This window comes from Pholcus phalangioides, unplaced genomic scaffold (assembly GCF_987345545.1).
Source record: "Pholcus phalangioides strain wild (caught in Gottingen) unplaced genomic scaffold, Ppha-v1.0 ptg000032l_1, whole genome shotgun sequence".
Taxonomy (NCBI): Eukaryota; Metazoa; Arthropoda; class Arachnida; order Araneae; family Pholcidae; genus Pholcus; species Pholcus phalangioides.
Genome location: NW_028301622.1, coordinates 6,809,126 through 6,835,726, shown reverse-complemented (window position 1 = coordinate 6,835,726; position 26,601 = coordinate 6,809,126). Strand labels below are relative to the sequence as shown.

The 26,601-nt window shown below is 34.4% G+C and overlaps 1 protein-coding gene across 2 annotated transcripts in view; it reads right to left on the bottom strand.

The window, feature by feature from the left end:
• The window catches only part of LOC149066849 (twitchin-like), a 303,184-nt gene that overhangs the window by 133,393 nt on the left and 143,190 nt on the right, over positions 1-26,601 (bottom strand). For both annotated transcript variants that reach the window (XM_089253214.1, XM_089253215.1), the window contains 13 exons: positions 25,871-26,173; positions 25,498-25,622; positions 24,121-24,277; positions 21,720-22,019; positions 20,232-20,534; positions 11,682-11,963; positions 9,261-9,566; positions 7,086-7,388; positions 5,659-5,940; positions 2,350-2,649; positions 1,939-2,241; positions 1,178-1,459; positions 577-876 (listed from right to left, as the gene is read on the bottom strand). In XM_089253214.1, coding sequence (XP_089109340.1) covers positions 577-876; positions 1,178-1,459; positions 1,939-2,241; positions 2,350-2,649; positions 5,659-5,940; positions 7,086-7,388; positions 9,261-9,566; positions 11,682-11,963; positions 20,232-20,534; positions 21,720-22,019; positions 24,121-24,277; positions 25,498-25,622; positions 25,871-26,173 — 3,546 coding nt within the window. The remainder of the gene's footprint in view (positions 1-576; positions 877-1,177; positions 1,460-1,938; positions 2,242-2,349; positions 2,650-5,658; positions 5,941-7,085; positions 7,389-9,260; positions 9,567-11,681; positions 11,964-20,231; positions 20,535-21,719; positions 22,020-24,120; positions 24,278-25,497; positions 25,623-25,870; positions 26,174-26,601) is intronic.

The window sequence follows — 26,601 nt, the reverse complement described above, 5'->3', positions numbered from 1 at the left end:
ATAGCACGTTTTAAGGTCACTTAAGTAGGCCCATGGCACATTCACAGATCACTTAAGTGACCTGTAACACAGTTCCAGAACAAGTAAGTGGTCCATGGCATATTTAGAGATCCCTTGAGTGACATGGCACAGTTTTTTAGCACTTAATAGGCCCTCAGTGCAGTTTTACATCAGTGAAATTAACTGTGGCACATTCTCACTTAAGTGATCAACAGCATAATTACGGATCACTTGAATGATGCGCAACGTAGTTAAAGGTCACTGAAGTGGCCCACGACACATTTCTAGAGCACTTGAGCGGGTGGCCTGGACACATTCCCAGATCACTTGAAGGATCCGCGGAACATTTAGAGGTCACTAACGTGGCTGTGTAGAGGACTTATCAATAGGGAGAATGTTAGTTCAGGTGTCCACAAATTAAGAAGGAATTTTCTAAAGAAGGAGGTGATGGAACAGAAAGTTTGGGAGACTATGAAGGAAATCAATATGCATGGAGCACTTTGATTGAAATATGAAATGGTCTACCACATGAGCAAAAAAACAAAACAAAAAAAGACAAAAATGTTGCATACTTACCAAATGGATTTTTTGCAACAGTTCCAGCTGTTGTCTCAAGTGGCTCTGATTCCCCTTCTGGATTCACAGCTTTAACTCTAAACTTATATTCTTTTCCAGGTATTAACCCGCTTATCTCAGCTTCTGGCTCTCTGGTAGTAGTCACTGGAACCCATCGGCCAGTTTCAGTGTCCATTTTCTCAACAACATATTCTTTCACAGGGACTCCTCCATCATCTTCTGGCTTATCCCATTTAAGTTTGCAACCTTCAGCATGAACATCACTCACTTCAAGAGGGCCTTTAGGCTTACTTGGTTTACCTACAGAAGAAAAAAATGAAGTGAATTCCAATCTAAAACAGTTTAAAGCACGGGTTCTTAACCTTTTGTGCTCCTTGGATTTTTTTGCCAATAAAATGAAGGCCAGAGACCCTTTTTATAAAATAATATCAGCACACCTTGATGTAAAAACAAGAAGTTAAATGTTTTCTCATCCAAGCCCATGACCCCACTGAAATCTCTCCAAGAACACCCAAGGGGTCCTATGGATCCCTGGTTAAGAATCACTGGTTTAAAGTATTGTTTGATTATTTTATTAAATAAAAGATAGAAAATTACTCACTCAGAATAGTAACTTCGATGTCTACTTTGTCTTTACCAGCATTGTTCACAGCAGTAACTGTGTATTTTCCTGTGTCCTTACGTTGTGTCTTCGTTAATAGGAAGAAAGTGTGATACTCTTCAGGAGTTATCTTAATTTTGTCATTCTCTGTTATTGGTTCATCATTGAACAACCAGGTGACTTTTGGGGGTGGTTCACCTTTGATATCAGCTTCGAATTTGACGATTTGCCCAGCTTTAACAATAATGTTGTTAAGGTTTGTCCTATCAATGTATGGTGCCACTGAAAAAATTAAAAGAAATAATCATGAAAATACACCTAATAAATTGAATGGGAGTTCTAAAGCAATTCAAAGAATAGTTTTTATAATATGAAATGTGTCCTAAAATCCTCACTAATTGCCAAAATGGAGAGTCTTGGTTACATATCAAAACAAACAGTTTTTCCAATGAACCCTGGGGGTTGCAAATAAATTTTTTGGTATAAACACGCAATTAAGACATATTAATATGCAATTTAAGACACTGGTACCAAAAAAGGGAGAAAAGAGGATCCAGGCCAACCCTGAAAGTAAGAGAAAAATTGTGGGTCGTGACCCTGGGCTGCAGTCCTTTCATTTTAGCGGTAGTTTTAGAAAGACCCTGCATTTATCGACAAAAAAATCAAAAAACTTGATTTGATACATATCCAAAAATTAACATCATACTAAACCGTAATGTACAAATACTTTTCTGGCACTCTTGATAGTATACTGTACTTACAAGATCTGGGCTTTGCAACAACAGATTTTGAAGATTCGCTCGGCTCTCCAGGTCCAGCTTTATTGACAGCGATAACCCTGAATTCATATTCTTCTCTTTCATCTAAATCTGGTACAGTGACAGATGTAGCAGGAGTATTTGTCTCCTTAGCTTTATGCCATTTATATGTGCCTTTCTTCTTCTTCTCGATAATATAACCAGTAATTGGAGCCCCTCCATCGGAAGCTGGGGGTGTCCATTTAAGGTCAACATGATCATTGTCCCAATCTGTAGGCTCAGGTCTTCCTGGCTTCCCTGGCTCATCTGCAGGCATGAATTATAAAAAACATCAAAATATTATAAAAGTTATGTAGCCGCATTGCATATATAACATGATATTGTTATAGACTTTATAGATTATTATCCACTTGCCATAAGGATTTTTAGCTAAAGTAGATAAGTCAGTTTCCAATTCATCAGAGTCCCCTTCTTTATTCACTGCTCGAACCCTGAACTTGTAGTTTTTGCCAGGAACAAGATTTTTCACATCGAATTTCGGTTCAGTGGATCGACCAGCTGGAACCCACATGCCGGTCTCCATGTCCATTTTCTCTATCTCAAAGTATTCGATGGGAGAGCCACCATCATCATCCGGCTTCTTCCATTTCAGTGAACAACCTTCTTTAGTGACATCTGATACTTCAAGAGGACCATTAGGTCTACTTGGTTTACCTGTTGAGAAAACATCAAGATTATATATGTACTTGAAATGGGGAGGGGGGGGGGACTACCAATTAAGCTACTTAAGTTAGTGGCAATTACAAATGGTAGCTACAAATACGTAGTAATGGGTCTAATTCTATAATCCGGTATGAGTTTTAAGTACAATATTTTCCTGTGTATAAAATCTGTGGTGGTATACAATTAACATATGCAAATTTCATTCACCAATAATGAATCTTTCAGAAAGAAATGGTTAGTTGGTCATGTTTTTGTAGGAAAACGATCTATATTGGTTCTTCGGCTAATGAAGATAATTAATTTCGGAATCATGTTTTTTTTAGTTTAAATGATATTTCCCATAGGTTTCTATGGAAAATTGTTTAATTTGTTCCAGTTACTGTCAAAAATTTAAAAATAAGTTTTTGAAACACCAAGTGCTATAAAATAGGACAAAAACTGACCAAAGGCTAAAATGAACAGCTTCAAAATCAGATAAATGAGAATTTACAGGAAGATGACATACTGAAGATCTTTTTATTTTACACTATGTACACAACCAACACCAGCTTTAGTTTGTTAATCCTATAATGCATACTGTTGCTGATTGGCACCATCTACATTAAATATGTTTATTTTCCTGTTGCCAATTGATAACTTCATGTTTGAGACATCCATTATTCCCATTTTTAATTTTCAATCGAAAGCCATTGATAGATGGCAGTAAAACACCTCAATTAAAAAAAGAAATTTAAATCTTCTGTAACCAGTCAAAAAAGAAAAAAATATCATGCACTTTATGGCCGAAATGATTTATTTGCATTTCTTTTCTTTTCACGTTGAAGTTTGCAATCCAATTTTTTTTCTGTATATAATTTGAATCACGAAGAAGGTAGTTATGTATTTGGAAAGTAATAATACTTCAACAAATTTATTTTATATGCAATTTTACGTTGTCTGTACGTCCTCTTTGAGACCTTGTATAAGGAACACAATTTGGAATAGATTTTTTTAAATATTTTTCCCGGTTTTCTATAGGCTTCATTAAGTATGGAAAAAATTATCAGCTCCAAATAAATAAATCATGCATTGCAAGGTTAAAACTAGCATTGACGCAACCCAGTCAAGTTCGTAGGTGTCCCCATCCATTTGTGATTTGGTCAGCTCATTTCTGTGTCTCATACACGCAGTTGAAAAACATGAGTTCCAAGAATATCCAGATGGTTCAGTTTTTGATGATAAGAGTCTTGCACTGAAAGAATGCAGTCCCTGAAAGAATAGGTTTCTTTTTTTCAATGTATTTTCTATTATCTGAATCTTTTATTTTACATGAAATGATTCAAAATTTTCAGAAAGAAAGTGCAGGTACATCTGGGAAAAGATTCCAAAGTGGATGTTAAGAATGTATATCTCTCCTTAAAAAATATTTGTTCTAAAAATCCCACTTCGAATATATTAATCAGAGCATAAAATGTTCCTAGATTTTTTTCTTGTGGGCTGGGAAATCTCACAACACACGCATTTTATTTATATGATGTATAACTTGCTGGGATGCATCAAAAAAATTGACAGCAATATGTGTATGCATTTTCATGACTAAGTCATCACGCCATAACATGTCTTGTTTTTAAAATATTTCTAACCCGATATTTACACTTTATGAATCACTGCTGTCGACATTCAGGATGCAAAACACTTTTTTGGTTTTTAACTTTGAACCTATCATAATTCATGACCCAGTCGTTTTTTATCCATCCAATCGATTGGTTGTTTGCTTAAACAAAGACGCCTGAACCAAAAGTTAACTCTCTTGATTTTCCTTGTGAGAGGGAGAACTCGGACAGTCACTCCGGGAACATGATCATCCGATTATACTGAGAGTGCTAAGATGTTTAAGGGATAATTAGTCTTTCTGTGTCAATGAGCTTTTAATTTTCTTAAGAAAATAGAGGCACTTAGTGCGAGTGAGTTCTAAGTCAAGATGTGACCCCACTCAGGGAATTAGAGGGATGCTGGTGAGAGTGATCCAAACTTTATATTTCTGTTATTTCATTTTATTTTTCCAAGTTATGATTGAGTCCAGAAATGTCTGAGTTCAATATTAGTTATGTTTGTTTAAAGAACAAGTTTCAATGCCTGATAAATTTATATGATGAAAACGTCTAAAGAATTAAATAATTAAAAGAGTTAAATGAAGCACAATATAGTATTTTGAGGTATTTAATGCAGCAATGTTTTACTTTTATTTAATTCAATATGTCATGTAACACGGCACACAATATAGACATGACTTAATTAGGCTCCAGTGACAGTAATTCTGATGATGATTGGTACTAAAATTCAGCTCACGACAAGGCTGTTTTATGTTAGCGTGTGCATCTATATCAACAAAAAAAATGCTCATTAGTGAAATCCATATTCATTAGTCAAGGCAGAAAAATCATGAAAAAAATCTTTGTTAGCCAGAAAATTCATAAACCAAGATGTTCAATATCACTGCATTTTTCTACTTGCGTATAAATGTCATTTAAAACCGTTTGAAAAATTACTGTTTTACAATTAGATTTTTTAAACATTTATTACTGTAAATTATTACAGTAAATATTATTCTACCCTCTTTGAAAAAAACCCCAACAGATAATACGCAGCAGCACCAAGAAATTCCAATGTTTTTTAATGTATAAATCTAAAGTTTTGTAGCTTTCTGGAGAATAGTTATGGCTATGCAGCTCAGAACAAGGATATTTTAATTAAATCTATTTATTTTATTTTAAATCTGTAACTATAAAAAATTAAACTCTATAAGTTAATTTTTCATACAGCAGTCATTTTAAGATTACTGATGGAAGAGGAAACATGACAGATAATATTCATCTAGAGTCATTTCTATTTTCAGTATGCATTGCACCTTCTCTTCAATTTGAAGGGGCCAGTGGATTATGTAAAATTGGCCAACATGAGATATTCTAATCTATTAACAAAGCAACTAAACTGAATACATGCAAGGTTTTGAATCCTCACCCAGAACTGTGATTTCAACTTCTGCTTCATCGCTCCCTGATGGATTTGTGGCAGTGATGTAGTATTTCCCGCTATCTTTCCTTGTAGCTCTCGGTAAGCAAAACTTTGAGTTATAGTCAACATTTGTAATGTTATGGACATCTCCATTATCAATGTGTTTCAATCCGAATTTCCATTGAACTTTTGGAGGAGGTTCACCGATGATATCAACATCAAAGTTCACCATCTGACCATTCTTCACAATTATATTTTTTAAGTTGGTTCTATCGATTCTCGGTTTCACTAGAAAAAAAATTAAGAGCATTCAGTGCTGATTCTAATAAATTTTCAATATTTATTCTAATAAGAAACTCCAAATATTAATTTTAGTAAAAAATTTCTATATATTAATTTTAATATCAAACTCCAAATATTAATTTTAGTAAAAAATTTCTATATATTAATTTTAATATCAAACTCCAAATATTAATTTTAGTAAAAAATTTCTATATATTAATTCTAGTAAACTTTCTATACTAATTCTAATATAAATTGATTCTAATAATTCCAATAAACTTTCAAAATTATTTCTAATAATTAGAATTAACTTCGAAAGTTTAACTTACAAAATTTTAAACAAATATTGATTCTAATATCAACTAAAATATCAATTCTAATAAAATTTCAGAATAAATTCTAATAAACTTTCAAAAAAAATTGTAATAAACTTTTAATATTGATTTCCCCAAAGCAAAATGCTTTGCATTGTTTTGCAATGAGCCGTCAGCTGACTGAAAGTGTTCTGCACTAAATATTCCATATAATGTTTTTTCTTTTAGTTCTTCGAGACAGTTCCGCAGCAGCACTTATTATAGCTTTTGGCAAATTCTGCTTTGGGGATTGATTCTAATATTGATTCTAGTAAACTTTCAATATTGGTTCTAATAAACTTTCAATATTAATTCTAATAAACTTTCAATATTAATTCTAATAAACTTTCAATATTAATTCTAATAAGCTTTCAAAATTAATTCTAATAAACTTTACATATCAATTCTAATAAATAAATATTAAATCTAATAAACTTTCAATATTAATTCTAATATTAATTCCAAAATTGAGAGTTTTAAAGGATAAAATCAGAATTAATCTTTTTGAGAAAGGGGCACTGCAAGCTAGTTTTTCTATTACTATTTATTGTAAAATTTATAAAATTATATTTTATTTACAAGTAGTCATAAACATATTTATGATCGATTGTAAGACAAGTAAGTTACATGGCATATTTTTAATGGCAATTTTCTTAAAATTATATTTGAACAGAAATTTACAATATCAAGGTTATGAATGATAGGATGTTTTTCCTTTAAAATGCAGGAAATTTAGTGTGATATGAAAAAATAAATGAACAAAAATTCAGCAACAGTTATAAATAAAGGTAGACTTACAGTTTTTGGGCTTCGATAAATGAGGTAAAGTTGATTCACTCGGTTCGCCTGGTCCTGCTTTATTGACTGCTCTCACTCTGAATTCATATTTGTCACCCTCATTGAGTCCAGTAACTTTTCCTTTTGGTATGTTTCCTTCAATTTCTTTTACTGGAGCCCAGTCTTGACTGTATTTGTCTCTTTTCTCAATTATATAGCCAGTGATAGGAGCTCCACCATCTCTAATAGGTGGATCCCATTTCAACTCCACAAAGTCAGCATCATAATCCTTTATTTCTGGCATTCCAGGAGGTCCAGGCTCATCTAAGCAGCGCACGATGAAATAAAAAAAACATTTCAGAATAAAGACTAAAAACATAAATTTGTAAGTTTTTTTCACTAAAAAAAAGATAAAAGAAATATATCAGGATTTGTGATGAACTTCATATGCACAGAATAATACTTGGATGAGCATCTACAGTAAATTACAAGGCTATATGGTGAATACAAATACTTTGATGTCCCTATTGCTGTGGTTAGATGGCTAAGATTCCTTAAACAAGATTGTGGCAAGTTTGGCTTTTTTTTGTTGGCAAACTTGCCGCTTTGACTTTTTCAAAATTTTTCATTGCCGACAGGAACATTTTTCAAGCCAACATGCTATCCTTATCTATTACTAGCACCATTTTCAATTCATATTATCACCAGTGTCATAGGTTTCGTTATCATGAATATTTCTTTTCATGGATGATCATTCTTCAATCAAATGAAAAAACTTTTTTTTTGCCACTAATAGATTACCTTAGTGTTTTACCCCCATTGTGCCACTGAAATGGTTTTTAACAAAGATTTGCATAAGTAACTTGTGTTTGGCAGAACAGGTACTCCCAATCCAATTTTAATGGTTTGGGGAATCCCATAGGCAACACTTTCTTTAGTGGTTCTAGAATTCCTCCTTGCAATGAATGTTCGAGCTATTGTTTTTTTGTTTATCATGTAATTGTCGATAACCTTTAGTGGCCATCTTGAACTTTCATAATTTTGTTTGGTGAGTAAAAATTCTGCCTCATCAAGGAGCTAAAACCTTGGCAAAAATGGAAATTGCTAATTCGGCGCAACTTTGTTTATAGAGTTTTAGCTGGTTTTAGAATTCCCTAGGACCCCAGAGGCTGCCCATTCTATGTGAAAGAAAGCAAACAACCTTCATATGCTCTCTCTAGGTGATCAGCCGTGATATGTTTGTGGCTAGTTTTTTTATTCTACATAAAGTATATATATATATATATATATATATATAAACTGTAGGATACCATACTAATTTTTTGAAATTATTGTAAAGGGTGTTTCATAAGATACATAGTTTTTAATTTCAAATGATTTTTTTTGTTTGAAGATTGGCAGCACTGTTAATATCATTTTAGTTATCTATTATCTCACTGATTAAAAGCACATTTTCCATTTTGTAGACATGGAGCAGTTCAGTATTGAGCAACAAATTGTTATTGTGAAAACTCATTACAAAAATGGGAAGTGCTATGTAAAGACTGACCATAAACTTTGTGCAATCTTTGGACATGACAATGCCCCCACCACATGAATGAACGCCAGGGGCTCTGCCACCGGACTTATCCCGTTGTCGAGATCTCTTCCAGCCCAGCTTTGTGGCAGAGTCTGGGACATGCCCCTACCACAACAACAGTTATGAGGTTGATACAGAAATTTGAAGAATTTTGTCAGTTGCAACCAGAAAGTTGTCTGATTGAAACCATAATGTTCGAATGAAGAGTTATCATTAATTTCAATGGTCAGATGATTACCTGCAGAGAAAGTGGAGATGGACATATGCTCGATATAATTTTTGATTATTAAATCAAAGTATATGTTAACTGAAATTAAATAAAAAAATTTAATTTTGCTTCTATTTTCTCCTTTTTAAAAACTGTGTGCATACTTTATAAAACACAATTTTTTATTGTTATTTATTTTTATTTTGGCAGGATCATCAATTATTAAATGGGGGAAATTACTTCAACATACTAGTTATTTAAGATGTGAGGAACCTTCAGGAGCAGGTTAACCTTATCTTAAGTACAGGTTTTATCTTGACATACTACAGCATACTAAAATGAAACACATGAATTTCTTTTAGTACATTATGATCATATTCGCACTTCAATTCTAAAGGAAAAAAAGTACCATATGGATTCTTGGCTAATGTAGCTCTCTCAGTTTCCACAGGCTCAGAATCCCCTTCATCATTTGTAGCCTTAACCCTAAATTGGTATTTCTTTCCAGGGTCCAGGCCAGTTACATCCATTTCTAATTTATCTTTGTCAGCACGTCCCACAGGAATCCACCTTCCAGTTGATGTGTCCATACGTTCAACTGCATAACCAGTGATAGGAGTTCCTCCATCATCTTTTGGTTTATTCCAGGACAATTTGCATCCTTCTGCGTGAACATCAGATACTTCGAGCATGCCATCTGGTTTTGAGGGTTTATCTGAGAAGACAAAAATAACAAAATTTGGACGAAGTTCATAATGATAAGAATCAACCACAAAAAGTAGTAGCATATAAGGTTTGACACTAACTACATCCTGTAATTTCAAATTTAAGTATCTTAATTTTATTTCAGTGTTTGATTTTCATCAAATTTTAGTGTTCAAATTCTTTCTGCAGGGCTCCCACTCAAAAAATTAGAAAAAGTAGGATGTGGGGTACCCCCTTAGATAAAATAATCATAGTATAATAAAAAAAATCCTTAAAAATAAATTTTTTTTGAAAAATTAAAACAAAAAAATTTCATAGCGCTATTTCAGTATTGCGTAAGATTGACTCAAGCCAAAGCAAAATGACAGAAATGACTTGGTAACAAAAACAATTTTTGCCAAAGTAGGGTATTAGCAACTACAGATAATTCTTTTCTGTTCTCCTCACAATATATATTACATTCTTTTTTTCGAGTCTTCTATAGTCCAGTCTGTCAACTCTCTTCAACAATGCATACAGCAAATTATGAAGACATGTAAGTTTTTTAAGAATGACACTCTTTGAGATCATTTCCAAAAGCACAGTGCAAAATATGTAAATTACAATGTCCGATATAAATAAGTCAAAGTAGACCAGATGGTTTTACTGCATTGTCCATCCCTTTTTTAAAAGGATCTGTTTGAAATTTATAACTCAATGCCAGTGTAATCATTTTTGACAAATGAAGCACTTTCATTTCTAGCTCTTTGCTGAGCATTGTAAATATTGTTTATGCCTCTGCATGCCCTAAAAATACAGAAGACACTTGAATGTTATTGGGTACCATCAGTCACACAAACCCTAGAATAGACCTATGTACTCAACTGTTGTGTCACCTATACACAAAATGTACACCATAATTTTAAATGATGAATGTTACTGTATAAGACCATGAAGTAGTAAATACAAAATCATTTTTTTTCAACAAGGCAGAAGTTTTTAATGATTACCCTACTTGTTGAACCCTCAAACTAAGCAAATGAAAAATTAATTAATAAACCATCAAATGGTCCACATAAAGCCCCCCCCCCCCAAATAACTTTAAAACGATACAATTTCTGCTTTGGCAGAATCATTAATTGCAATCTACTGCATTTGTATTATTTGGCATTATATTGATGATTTCCTCTTCAATTAAAATAAATGATGCGAATTTTGTTGATAGGTAAAATGTAGGAAAAGTAGGACTAGTGGGAGCCCTGTATCTGAAATTTCTAGGAGTTTTTGTTTTCAAAGTTGCATATCATAGAAAAGTCTATTCTTATTATTATTCTTGTTATCATTCAAGTAAAAAAAGTAATCTCTTAAACTCTAAACAGGAATAACTAGAAAAACTTTTTGAAAATCAATTCCATTCTGGATTGGACTAGATCAACTGATTTGGGAATTCCCATTTATGAGTAGCTTAGGTTTGCTGAACACTGTTATGAAGTGATAAAAAAAAACAGCAAATAGAATGTTTGGTTTCATACTTATACGGAGTGATAATTCTGCTTTTCTGGGGATTAGTTCACCCAGGCTCTGAGCAGCCATACAGGTTTTGGAGACCATACCTACAAAACGACATATACTCGGTTAAGCAGCGAGTGCAGAGAAGATCTATGTTGTTGCCCCTACACTTGAGTTATGAACAGAGACTTTTCTGAACATGTTTACATTTGAAGAATGTGGGTGTCTGTGAGGATATGATTGAAGTACTTAAAATTTTCAACCAGTTGGGATAAATCAATGGCTATCTATACTTAGATGAAGACAACCATAATTTTTAAGGGCAGTGAGTTATATTTCTCACTTAGTTCTTAGTTTTTTTCATGAAAATTGCTTTTGTTTTCAGTTATTGTTGACAAAAACATTTTCAATTTTTTTTTTGCATTTTTTTAATTACACATCTTGTAGGTAATTTTGCCTGTAGTAGGTCTTGAATTTGTATTTAAATAATCAGCGTCAAAGAAATTATTTCATGATGGCGTGCTAAAAAGAACTGCTAGCACAACATTCCATATAACCAATCAGTTATATATGACCAAAGAAAAATTTGAAAGTATCCTGAAAACAGTCTCGAATTTCCAACGCCAAATCAATTTACCTAAAACAAGAACATCAATATCCTCTTCATCTTTTCCAGATGTATTAGAGGCTGTAAGTTTGTATTTTCCTGATTGTTTGCGAGAAGCATTGTTGATGGCAAAATGTGTAATGTATTCTTCATTTTCAATCTTAACATTGTTGCTTGAATCGGCTGGCTTTCCTCCAAAAGTCCATGTGCATGCCGGTGGTGGTTCACCAATGACTTCAACATCTAGTTTAACACTCTGTCCAGCTTTCACAACAACTTGCTGCAAGTTATCACGAACAATCTTGGGAGCCACTTTAAAAAATTATAAAAATAGTAAGCATAAAAATTGATATACATTTTTTTAGTTAAGCCTGCATAAAAAGAAAAAAAAATTGAACAACTATCCAAGCCACCATTTTGCATCCAGGATTCCATCAGACATCACCAGATGTTCGGCAATGTACAGTGAAACCTGTCTAAGACGGACACTGTATGAGATGGAAACCTGTCTTGAATAGAACAGAAAAATAGTCTGTTGGATAATTAATGTTTTTCCATTATGGGAAACCTATTTAAGACGGAAACTGTCTGACGCGGAAACGTAAGGAATATTTAGTCTATTTTTATATAAAAAACTGCTAAAACGGAAAGAATTTTTGGCCAAGTGCAAGTTTTGTCCTTTCAATGGGAGGAAGTAGTTTGGCAGAGGAATAGGTGAGGAATACTCACAATTTCAGTGATACCGTTTTGCAGCGGCCCACTGATTGATGACTAAAAATGCGCTGTGTGAAAAAATGTGTGGTCACATGGAAAAAAAGAAAAAGTGTGACAGGCGATAAGAAAGAAACTGTTACGAGGGAGTCTTTATGTGTTTGACATTTCATTCGGTGTAGAGAGATGGCCAGCAGTCACAAGAAATACGTCTTGGATTTGAACACAAAAATGAAGGTCATTGATGCAAAAGAAAAACAAAATTTAAGTGTTACAGATATAACAAAAAGTTTGCTATTAGGATGTTATGTATCTGGCAACACCAGAAAATACAGTATTATGTTTTACGAAGGTGGCAACACTTGAAGGGAATGACAACATGGCGGGAACGAGATGTAAATATTGTTCCGTAATAAATTAGTTAAGAATTATCGTTCATCTCATGATTCACTACCGAAACGACTCATAAAGTACAATAAAGTTGGCGACGAGTGAAAAAAAAAAGAATCGGAAATGGCAGACATCGACGATCTAGTAACCGTTTTAAGTAATTTCGTCTCGAAACTAAACGAAACTCATCCAGCATCTTCAACCAGCGTCAATGTGAAAACGCTTCTCCAGTCACAATCGATCTCGTTTGAATGCTACGACGAAGCTAACGAAAGTTTCGGTGAATATGTACAAAGACTCGAAAACTACTTCCAGTTCAAAGGACTCACGGATTCAACAGCCGAAGCCAAGAAAATGGTGCTAATCAACTGTCTCGGATCCAAGTACTATCACCTGCTTTCCAGTCTAACTTCACCGGATCTCCCTTCATCGAAGACGTACGACGACCTGCTGAAAATCTTGAAAGATCATCTCTGCAAAAGGGTAAACATCCTGACGGAACAACACAAGTTTCTTTGCCGCACACAACACCCAGGTGAGCCGATTTCGAATTATATCGCTACATTAAAAGAACTTTCGAAAACCGCCGAATTCAAATCTAGTTGTGAAAATGCTGAATGCTCAAAATCTGTCATCAACCTCATGTTACGTGCTCAATTTATACGAGGATTACAGGATGCCGAAATCCGCGAAAGAATTCTACAACAAGCTGAACTGACATTCGACGAAACACTCGAAGTCGCATTAGCGATTGAAGCTTCGAAAATCGAAAATAAAGAACTCTACAAGAGTAATTACGGTTCCAGTGTGGATAAAATTGCGCAATGTAATAACAGCGGGAGTTCGCGACGGAAATCGACTCCGCATCGACGCGACAGATCGGCAAGTCGGAAGCGAAACCTCAATTTGAGAGACATCGGGTTAGAAAACGTGTGTCTCCATTGCGGAAAAAACAACCACCAGACTCAAAACTGTCGAGTGAAACACAAGCTCTCATGCCAGATTTGCTTCAAAAAAGGTCATATCAGTAGAGTATGTATTACAGAGCTTCTGAAACGGAAAAATAAAAGCGGATCTGAAGGAAATACTGTTCAATATGTGGAAAATCCAGATCACTTTCAAGTGAGCCAAATTGTTGATATATGCACTAACACTGCTGAAAAAGACGATAGAATATTTGCAGTCATTCAATTAAATGGGAAAAATTGTCGTTTCGAATGTGACTCTGGTAGTCGTGTGAGCATCATGAACATAAGTGACTACAGGCGCTTAAACCTAAATCTTCCGATCTTGAAAACAAATATATTTTTCCGAAGTTATACAGGTGAAATTTTCAAACCTATCGGATACGTCAAAGTGACTGTATGCTACAATGCTAAATCCAGTGAAGAAGAATTATACCTTGTCAATTTGAAGAGAGAACCTATCCTTGGTCGAAATTGGATGCGTAAATTGGATATCAACATAAATGACATTCATGATTCCTCAAGTGTCAAGCATATACCTGTGTGTGCCGTAAAAAGATCTGTTCCTAGTATTGTCAATGAATACTCTGATGTTTTGAACAAACAGTGGGCAAGATTCCAGATTATACATGCTCCCTGAAATTGCGGAAAGATGCCAAACCAGTGTTTGTTAAACCTCGTCCAGTACCATATGCTTTGCGTGAAAAAGTTGAAAAAGAACTGGATAACTTGTGTGATCAAGGGATCATAGAAAAAGTGGATCATTCAGAATGGGGAACTCCACTTGTCATCGTGCCAAAATCTGATGGTTCTGTAAGACTTTGTGCTGATTACAAGGTGACTGTAAACAATCAACTTCATGATGCCAGACACCCAATACCCAAGATTGAAGATATATTCAACAAGCTATGAGGTGGATCATATTTCTGCACCTTGGACATCCATAAAGCATATTTGCATTTAGCAGTCGATGAAGACAGTGCAAAAGTTCAAACGATCTCTACACATCGAGGTACCTATTTGGCAAAAAGATTGTTTTTTGGTATTAAAACTGCACCGAACGAATTTCATTCTTTCATGGATCAGTTTGTTCAAGATTTAGATGGAGTAACTGCATATTTTGATGATTTAATTATACAAGGCAAGACTTATGAGGAATGCACAACACACTTGCTGAATGTTCTAAATAAATTACGAAAATATCATTTGCATGTAAATATCAACAAATGTAAATTTTTTGAAAAAAGTGTAGAATACCTTGGACATGTTATAACTTCCAAAGGACTGAACAAATCTCCAGCTAAGATTCAAGCTATTCAAGAAGCACCCAGACCAAAAAATGTTGACGAATTGAGACAATTTTTGGGCTTAGTTATGTATTACTCAAAATTCATCAAGAGTGCATCAAGGTTACTTCACCCACTAAATAATCTTCTCAAGAAAAGTATTCCATTCAACTGGACAGCTGATTGTGAAGCAGCATGGATAAAAATCAAGTCTGAAATTGCTAGTGACCAAGTCCTCATACCATTTACTCCAGAACTTCCAGTGACTTTGGCTACTGATGCTAGTCCACATGGTCTATCCGGAATATTATCGCATATTATGCCTGATGGAAGTGAACGTCCTATTGCATTCGCTTCAAGATCACTAACAGCTGCTGAGAAAAATTACAGCCAGCTTGATCGAGAAGCTACAGCTGTGTATTGGGCATGCAGAAAGTTCTATGATTACATCTTTGGTCGAAAATTCACATTGGTTGTGGACAATAAACCAATGATGACTCTCTTGCATCCAGAGAAAAAACTTCCAGCATTGTCAGCTACAAGAATGTTGCGGTATGCACATTTCCTTTCCAACTTCGACTATGACATCAAACATCGAAAATCATCCGAACATGCAAATGTAGACTATTTGTCGAGAAGTCCCTTACCACTGACAGATGTACAAGTCAATACTGTTGATGATGAATACATCCTGCAAGCATCAGTGATTAGACACATATCCACAGACACAATTACTTCTGAAGAAATCCGAAAAGAAACAGAATTGGATGATGATCTACGTGAACTAAAGAAAAATGTGATGGAAGGAACTTTATATGACCCAGAAATAACATTACAAGAAGGAATTCTACTTCGTGGACAGCGTGTAATAATACCTAAGACACTTCAACCAACCATCCTTCAAGAACTACACTCAACTCATTGTGGAATAGTGAAGATGAAAGCACTTGCTCGAAATTACTGCTATTGGAAGAATATTGACTCTGACATAGAAAGTCTAGTGAAAAGTTGCAAGAACTGTTGTGACGTCAAGAAAAACCCCCAGAAAGCTCCAGTGCACAATTGGGAAAGTCCAACAAGAAATTGGCAACGTGTTCACATGGACTATGCGGGACCCTTCATGGGACATTTTTTCTTACTTGTCATCGATGCAAAGTCTAAATGGCCAGAAATCTACTACATGAAGAAAGCTCCAGATTCTGCTATTACAATTCATTTCCTGCGAGAAATATTCAGTCGACATGGACTGCCAGAAATTCTCGTTAGTGATAATGCTTCAATTTTCAAATCACAAGAATTCATGGACTTCTGCAAACGAAATGGTATTCGACAACGAATGATAGCTCCTGGTCATCCCTCAACAAATGGACAAGCAGAACGTTATTGCCAAACCCTGAAGACAAAACTGAAATGCATGGAATTCGAACGAGGAACACTTCACGAAAAATTATGTAAACTACTGTTTCGGTACAGAGCTACACCTCTTTCATGTGGAAAGACACCAGCAGAATTATTGTTGGGAGAGAATCTCAGAACAAAGCTAGATCTCCTCAAACCTACAACTCCTGAGTCATACAAGAACAATGCAACACAGCCAGTCTTTGACAAATTTTTCAAGGAAGGAGATCGAGTACAGTCAAGAAATTACACTCATTCAAGCCTATGGAAGTATGGAACTGTTGTTCAACGATTGGGTCATGTTCATTACCTAGTTGAACTAGATGATGGATACATTATCAAGAGACATTTTGAACAGCTTCGACGGTGTGAAGTCAATCGACCGTCTTCTCCAACTCCTATTCGACTATCAGTTCCTATGAGACACTTCCCTCAAAAGAAATCTGTCACTTTTAGTGATCATGTAAGTCAACGAGAGATTCCTGCAGTTTGCCAACACAAGACTTCATCTATGGTAGATGCTTCTACTGAAACAGAGCAAACTTCAAATGCAACTCCTCGATCAACAAGAACTATTTTTCCTCCAGCTCAGACTACTCAACTGAGACGCTCAACTCGTTCCAGAAAACCAGTTCAAAGATTGAACTTGTGACTGTTCAAATGTTGATTCTTGTGTATAACTTTTGTTTCTATCATTAATCATCTCTTAATTTAGTGTGGGAGAATTGTTATGTATCTGGCAACACCAGAAAATACAGTATTATGTTTTACGAAGGTGGCAACACTTGAAGGGAATGACAACATGGCGGGAACGAGATGTAAATATTGTTCCGTAATAAATTAGTTAAGAATTATCGTTCATCTCATGATTCACTACCGAAACGGCTCATAAAGTACAATAAATAGGAAAAACCCAATGTTATGACATCATCAAAAGAAAACGTGAAATTCGATAAGAATGGTTGAATGGAAATGGAGAAAAAAAATTTTGAATTTAATTGAAAGATACGATATTAAAGACATAGCAAATGGAGATGAAACCGGATTGTTCTACAGCGCCCTATTAAACAAATATTTTTGCTTGAAGGGAGAAAGTTGTGCTGTAGGCAAACAAACAGTCAAAGGAACGACTTACTTATGGTGCTCTTGGTGCTTTTATGTCTGGAGAAAAGGAAAAACCTCTGGTTATTGGTAAAAATTCATCAAACCACATTGTTTCAAGAATATAAATCCTAAAAGTCTATCAGACTTGAGTGGAAGGCAAACAAAAAAGCATGGATGACTGCTAAAATCATGGAAGAGTGGCTTGTTGCCTTTAATGCCAGAATGAAGGAAAAACTACAGGTTCTGCTACTTCTTGACAATGTGACTTGTCATCCTCACATTGAGCTTTCTAATGTTAGACTACCTTTTTTCCCACCTAGCACAACTAGTGTTACACAACCAATGGATTAAGGATTGATTAGCAACGTGAAAACAAATTATCGGAGCTTTGTAATGCCATCACTGCTGGCAAAGATGAAAAATACATCAAGTTAATCTGAATTAACAAAATCTACCAACGTACTTGATGCGGTATTATGGCTTTTGCAAGCATGGAAAAAAGTTTATAATGAAACCACAACTCTCTGTTTTATGAAAGCAATCTTCTCCGGAGAAATCAATTCAATAGAAGAATCAGTCAACCTAGAAATTGATAATCTACAAGATGCATTAGATGCAGCAAAAGTAGGATTGAATGCAATAGACTTCGTCACAGTAGATGATGAATTAACTACGGCAGCAACGTATGAAAACTGTGTTGAAACTGCTAGTCCGGGGCAGCTTACCGATGAAAGTAACAGTGATGAAGAAGAGAAATCCAACACGATTGCAGAAAAAGATCTTGTGTTAAACTCGTACAAAAGTGCAATTCAGTGCCTTACGAATTTACAGGTTTTTTACAGCTTATAAAAATGGCATGGAACTGTTGAGCATGATAAACAATGTGCGAATGTCTGCAGAAAACAGCATTGTAAGAACAGCACTGGTACAGAAAACTGTACTTGATTATTTCAAAAAATAATGCACGTATAGATAAATATGCCAGAAATATATAGTCTTTCTTTCATAAAGGTTATTGGTTGTTGATCTCATTGTCACTATTTTGTAAAAAGTATGCATCATTTCTCACTTATTTTTCACTTTTGACATAAGTAAGTGTTCATTCTACTGCTATTCAGGAAAGCGTTTTATAATGAAGTTTAACTATTTTTAGTGCATAAAGTATGAAATTTCAAATGCATAATAATTTGAAATAGCATGGAAAAATTCAAAATACGGTAATACTATGCATGTCACTGTTTAATACTCATTGGTCAATAGTATTTTGAATGCTATTCTCAAAATTTAAGTTTTTCATAATGGTAGAAAAAAATACTGAATATATTTTTGTGAGCACCTTTATAAACCGGAAACCTGTCTGTAAGGGAAAATAATTTGTCTCTTGAAATTCCGTTTTATACAGGTTTCACTGTATATATAAATTAATAGCTGTGACGATCCACAGTCAAAACTGCCAGAATCAATACAAGTAAACAGTGTTATAATTAAATTAACATTCAGGCACTGAAAATACACAGCTGATTGAAACTACTTCCTTCCTTTCTTTGAACTCTGAACTCTTTCTCTTATAAGATGTATTTGTTGTGGTAAATGTGATAAATCTGTTATTATGCATACATACCAATTGTCCTGGTAAGTTTGATAAATTTATCACTTTTACTAGCAAATATGCATAATACACAAACATCGTTGGTAAATTTCAAAAATACTGAAAACATCACTTTTTATTGGTGATTAAGCAAAACAATCAAGTTTTGTTGGTAAATTTGATAAATACTTGAAATTTATAGTCTTTATCTGTGATTATGCACAATACCCTAGTGCAGCTGTTCTCAACCTTTTTCGACTCGCAGAGCCCTTTTTAGTATATAATTTCTATGGCGGAGCCCTTTTTGCATAGGCAGAGATTGACTTGGAAGTCTGGGGGGCAAGGTCATTATTGCTGGGGGGGGGCACGATGCTGATGATGTCATCAGCTCATATATACATTAGATCAGTCGACTCCACCTTTGACGCTTGGGGGGGGGGGCAATGCCGCCACCCCCCCCCCCCCTGTATCTCAGCGCATGCCTTTTTTTGGTATATAATTTTTATGGCGGACCCCCTTGCAGATCTCTTTTTTTTATTTATCAAATTTACTAATTTATTTTATTTTTCTTGAGTCGCCACGGAGCACCGGTCAAGAACCGCTGCCTAGTGTAATTGGTAAATTTAACAAATATGGAAAAAATTCCAGATGAGTCTAGTATGTGTATAAAATATAATGGTAACAAATTTTACAATTTTACCCCATCATAATGATACAAAACATGTAGGATTTATCATGTATTATCATATAGTGTGATTTGTCATGTTTGCCAATAATGCCTGAGTATGCTTATGCATAATTGCTGGTAAAAGTGATTAATTTAGGGAAAATTTATCAAATTTACCAATGCTGCTTAAGTATGTATAATCACTGGTAAAAGTGATAAATTTAGCGATTAGGCATACTAACTCAGGAATAAAGTAGGATTTATCACATTTACCATAACATATTCGTGTTATAAACTTGCTGTGCATGTGTGTTCCACAGTCTCTATCAACATTTTTTATTATTATTATTGATGGCATCTATGGCTAAATTTCTTGTGGGATGCCACAGAGAGATGAAATCTGCAGCAGCAAACACCTTTCTTTTATTGAGAACAAAGTTTTAAAAGAGGTTATTTATTTCAAGTACTTACAATATCTAGGCTTTGATGTATGTGACTTTGTTGGTTCACTGGGCTCACCAGGACCAGCTTTGTTGACAGCTTTGACTCTAAACTGATAGTTGTTTCCATACGCTAGATCTGGAACTTTGGCTTCTGGCTTAGGACTGTGGGTTGTTAGGCATGGTTCCCATCCGGGCCCATACTTTTCTTTCTTTTCAATAATGTACCCTGTGATGGGAGCACCTCCATCATTCTTTGGTGGAGTCCATTTGAGGTCTACATGGTTTTCGTCCCAGTCAACAATATCTGGAGTGCCAGGAGCACCTGGTTCATCTATCAATAGATAAAACCACATTTTATGAGCTGATATACAACAAAAAAGAGGTTTCTTGTCATTTCAACTACAAAAATATTGAAATAATTATTGCCTTCTAATATTATTTCAAATGTCAGACCAAAAAAAAAGATAATAATAACAATAATAAATACAAAGCACGGGGAAAAAAACACCTTTTCTTCTCTTTTTTTAAAAGTATGTGAGATAATGGCTCTAATTTTGAAAAATTTTGTATTCGCATACTCTGAACATGAGGGGTGGGAGATACAGGTGGTCATAGAACTCATTCGTTCCCCCCCCCCCAGCATCAGTGATGGCAGCTAACTGTTCTAATAGCAGTTATATGCATGTATTAATATCATCCTGCAATCCGGCCTTTCAAGCATGTTTCCCAGATCCTTTGTGTGAATAAGATGAAGGTCATTTTGACACTTTTTACTGAATAATAATCAGCAAATAATGTGAAATTAATTACTTTTTCCTCATCCAAGCTCACTGATCTCCCTGGAACATCTCCAAGGACCACCGAGAGGTTTGTGGATTCCTGGTTAGGAACCACTAGCTTATGGTTCCAACTTTGGTTAAATAACTAAAACTTGTATTTCAATCAATACAAAATATCATATCCTGACTGATCTGATGATTCATTGCAGAGCGAAAACCACTGAAGCTATAAATATGAAATTTGGTCAGTACTTTTATTTCATGAAATAAAGACTCACCAAGAAGGGGTTTATCGAAATTCAACCCCTAAGGGAGATAACCCATAACAACCCATAAGGGGGATATTCAAAGGTTATATGGGGCAATCATTGCTAAGCCCAAATCGCTGAATCTATGGAATTCAGTCAGTATCATATTTTATATGTAGACTCACTAAGACAGGATTTCTCAAACTCAATCCCCAAGCAGGTCATGAGAGGTTCAAATATTATACGAGGGAATCATCGCTGAGCGATTTTCAGATTACCAAACCCACGTAAGCAAAGCCACGGGTAATAGCTAAATATTTGATAAAATAGGTTTAATATTTTCAAATGACAACTGAAATAGTATTGAAAACTGAAAATGTATTACTTTTTATTCATGTCACTTCGACCATATTCTTTTCAGAAATTTGAATAGATTTCTTTCTTTCTCTTCACCAGAAACAAATGGTGAAAGTATCAAAATAAACTCACCATATGGATTCTTTGCAACAGTTGGTCGATCAGTAACCAATGGTTCAGACTCTCCTTCTGGATTGATTGCTTTGACTCTGAATTGATACTCCTTTCCTGGAGTTAATCCAGAGACATCCATTTCTGGTTCATCAGTTCTGCCAACTGGAACCCAGTTACCAGTTGATGTGTCAAGTTTCTCAACCATGTAACCAGATATCGGTTTCCCTCCATCGTCTTCTGGTTTGCTCCACTTCAACTTGCAGCCTTTAGCTGTAACATTTTCGACTTTCAATGGACCACCAGGTCGAGATGGTGCACCTGTAAGAATTTCAGTCGCAAAAAATTAAATGCGTTGTGGTAATTTACGAAAATATGAGTATAATTAAGAAGTGAATTAACTTTTTTAAATACCTTCACTAATAATAAAAGTTAATTATTATATATATATAGATACAGGTATAATTGAGAAGCTTATTTTCAAAAGGGAACATTTCTATTTTTTCCAAAATTCACTTGTTTATTCAAAAGGGAGGTTTTTTTATAGAAATCACAATGTGAAGTTATCCATAGGTTGTTTCAACACTTAGGGAATTCGTTAATGTTTCACGGGATCCTAATTGAACTATACCGTGCGTGAAAAGACCTCACGTTGTTGATAAACTGGTGAACAACGAAGAAATTTAAATTCGAATTTAGTCGTCTTTTCCTACCAACAGGGAAAATACCCACCTTATTCATTATTTTTGGTATTTTTCATTAAAAAGAAAACATAACAAAGTGGTTGTCATATTTGTATTAAAGGATTTTTTTTTAAACAGCACATTTTTAGTAGTGCTTTCAAAGTCACATTTTAGAATGATCAAGTTTCTCATGCTATTGACGAGAGAACAGTAAGGGTACCTTCCTTGGCTATGTGAAATCTTCTGGAATCAACAAGGAGCGTAGAAACGTCTAATGTCTTCAGACTTAAAAACCAGCTTCAATTTTAATCAAAAGGTAACACATTGCAACTGATTTTCTTTCAAAATGGAACATTTCCAAAATTTAAAGGTAAATAACTGCTTTGAATGTTGACTAAGAAATATAGTATTTAAATATTCTTCTACCACTTCCATATACTACCTGCCGGGTTATTTTAAACTATTGTAAAGCAGTCCACTCTGGGGGAATACATTTTTTTACTTTTAACTGTAAATGTAACAAAAGCGGAAATGACACCTTTTAAAAATGAACTCTTCGATTGTAACAATCGTGTATGCTAATATCCATTATTCATAAAATTTTAAAATTTCATTTATCTAAAATATTTCAGCATTTACTCAAACTTAAGAAGGAAAATAATTAATGGTATTATTATGGAATAATTTTTGTCAAGTTTCACATAGCTAAATTGTAAATACGGGATATGACTATCAGCTATTAGATGCAGTTTACGACAAGTTGGCTAATTACTGCAAATATGGGTGAAGGGTGAAGAAATAAAGGGCTACTACAAAATCACAGTAAACAAAAATTTATTTGGCGAAAAAAACACTCAAATGACTGACTAGATGACTATATCTTATTGAGAAAAATAAGGGGAACTGAGATCTTAAATATGGTAAAATATGGGGGCATCACCAACTGCCATCAAAATTTTTCCGTAAGTCTGCAAAAATAACTACCATAATTAATAAACAATTCCATAACTGCCATATAGGAAATATGGGAATATTGCAGTTAAAATCCCTGAAAAATTGAGGAAAAAATGTTGAACCTGACAGATATGTAAAATGAATATTTGTATTTATAGCTATAATTATCATAAGTTATGAAAGCACCGTTTATTCACAATTTTAGTAAAGATTACAAATTCAGGTCAGCATCATTAAAAAAAATGGGACAAATGTATAAAAACAATTTGGGACAACTAAAAATACCGCAATGTCCCGTAATATGTCACACAAGTGGTCCGTTGAATTGTTTCAAACATTTTACTAGTCCTTGGGTTCGGAAAGGTTGAAAAACGCTGCGCTATATAGCAATAGTTTCCTAAATAATTATATTCCTGTTTGGTCTTAATACACTTCCCATGGTGTTGATACATCCTATCCATAATGATAAATGCTGCAAGAAACTAAAAAAAAAAAAATTATCTTCTTTCTAATGCAAAAACTTTGTGTGACTATTTAAAACATATATTTACATCACTATATACATGAAATTATAATTATGAAAGATATACACAAGTTAAGCAAAATCAAGCATTAAAGCGAAAATTTGAGCTATTGAACATGAACTTAAAATTTTCAGTTTGGGAACATAATAAACATTGAGAACTAATCTTGATGTGTACTTTTCCTTCATTCTGTTGTTCTCATTCTTATATTCATTAGTTTACATACAAGCATGCAGAAATTAATGAGTAAGTATAGCTCACCTAAAACCACAAACTCGACTTCTGCCTCATCACGACCAACTTCATTTTCTGCTATAATGGTATATAATCCAGTATTGGCTCGTTGAGCATCAGTAATAGTGATTTTCGTAAGATATTCCTCATTGTGTATAGTTACATTATCTTTGCTTTCAACCACCTTAAAAAAACACATTTACTTAAAAGTCATAAAACTAAAAATATATATATCAAGGCAAAAGGCAGTCACAGATCTGAAACTTTTAATTCATAAATCATTTCAAACAATTATTGACGAACTGAAAGCATTTATTGGATTTGATTGCAAGGTAGCCTACATTGATATAGTAATTGCCTACTGTATCAAAGGTTCCAAGGCTGTTCAAAAGTTCCATGCATTTGAAATCTGCTCAGTCCTTGACCTTTCCTTGTTACATAGGTACTACTTTCACTGATGAAAAAGAGATGGTGCAAAACAACAGTACAGCACGTTGCTACTACAGGAAATCTTGTACTAAGTGGTGAGCATAAAAAGTGGTCAGAGACATAGAAGAAAATCTATTTAAAATTGGATCTAAACTGAAGATTCCAGTCTAGTTAGTGTTTCTGTGGTTCCCAACTTTGAGATGTGAATGTGAGTAGATTTTCCCTGTTAAAAAGGCCTTGTCACAGAGAGCAACAGGCCTACAAAGGTGCAAATATTCAATCACTCACAGTTTGAAAATAGACAGCAGCACTAAAAATTCACGCACAACACTAGATACACACACCCTCAAACTGTTATGTACATCTGTACACTTCTTGCACAATTCATTCTGCCCACAGCAATAAACCACAGTTGTGCTCAATTTGAAGGAAAAAGAGTCCATTTAGTGATGGTTTTAGTACAGCAAAAATTATCAAATGATCATTTAATTCACTCTGATTTTGTGAAGAAACATTTCTACTTTTTTTATATGCATGCAAATCAGTTAGAGGTATCATAGTGAAATATAAGAATAATAATTTGTGTGAAATAAATTTCAAAAAAAAATTGAAATTACTATAACAATAACTGATTAGGTTCTCGTGGCCATTGCTTGGAGAATATTTCTCTTGGACAAGGGACTGTCTTGAGTATCAACTGGACGTTTCTGAACTTCAGTGCATGGTTTGCATCATGAGGAGGAGATTTCAGATAAAACTGACTGAGACAACTGGAACAGAATAAAAACATAGTTTTGATCAGAAGAAAAATTATCTGATTTTCAATAGGAAATTCTTCTGATCAAACTAGGTTATGATTCTGTTTGCTTTGTTTCAGTTTGATGATGTTACTGCTTGTGTAGGAGAAATGTACTCAAACTCATGCCAACCTTTTAGCTCACGAGAATCCTATTCAAATAAAAGAATGTTACATACTTTGCCTTTGACTTGCCATTTGATGGTTGGAGGTGGTTCACCTCTCACTTTAGCTTCCAACTTTATTGTTTTGCCTTTTTTCACAGTAATCGTCTCTAAATTAGTACGATCAATATAAGGTTTCACTGCAATAAAAAGAGAAAAAGGAATATGCTTAGAAAAATTAGGCTCAAACTGAAAACATTTGTGAATCCATCATACTTTTTTCTTTGTTTCCATGAAAATCTGACAAAATGATCCTTAATACCTGAATTTTTGTGGTAGAGTCAAAGAGAGTCAAATATCATAGCAAAAGCAAGATAAGTGATTATACATAATCACAGGTTTGTTACTTTTACTGTAACATATATTCAGAAGTGAAATTCAAACTCACATCGCCTATGCTTAACCAAATGCATCTTGGTAGCATCACTGGGTTCACTGGGTCCAGCTTTATTCACGGCAGTAACTCTAAATTGGTACTCTTGCCTTTCCATGAGGCCAGCTACTTCCGTTTGTGTGGTGTTGCCTGGTACTTCAAGTGCCTTCTCCCACTCCGGACTTGATTTAAGCTTCTTTTCTATGAGGTATTTTGTAATTGGTGCTCCGCCATCAGATTTCGGTTTCTCCCACTTGAGATCGACTTTTATATTGTCATAGTCCACTATTTCTGGAGTTCCTGGTTTAGTAGGCTCATCTGCAAATAGAGGGGGGGGGGGGGAGGGTTAAATCCATGATTATTAAATATACTGTACATGTGTCTCCAATAGATTTGGTAGTCATCAATACTTGGTTCCGCATTGACACACAATTTATTTACAATAGATATCACAGTTAATGTTGTTCATATTCTCGTGATAAGGTTTTTAATCTCTCCTGAATGATACACAAGACCTGAAAAATTTAATAGTGAGATGAAAATTAGCATCCTAAAATACTAAAGATTTGAGATGTACAGTTGTTGGAACACAAACATCACTCTCTGATATCATATAGATACGTTAGGACCATATATTTACACACAGTATGCGTGATTTGTTATAATTCCCCACGGAATGTTTATTAGGTGCATGTACAGTATAGTATCTGTTCATGAGGACTTACGAAATCAAACTTATTCTGTAT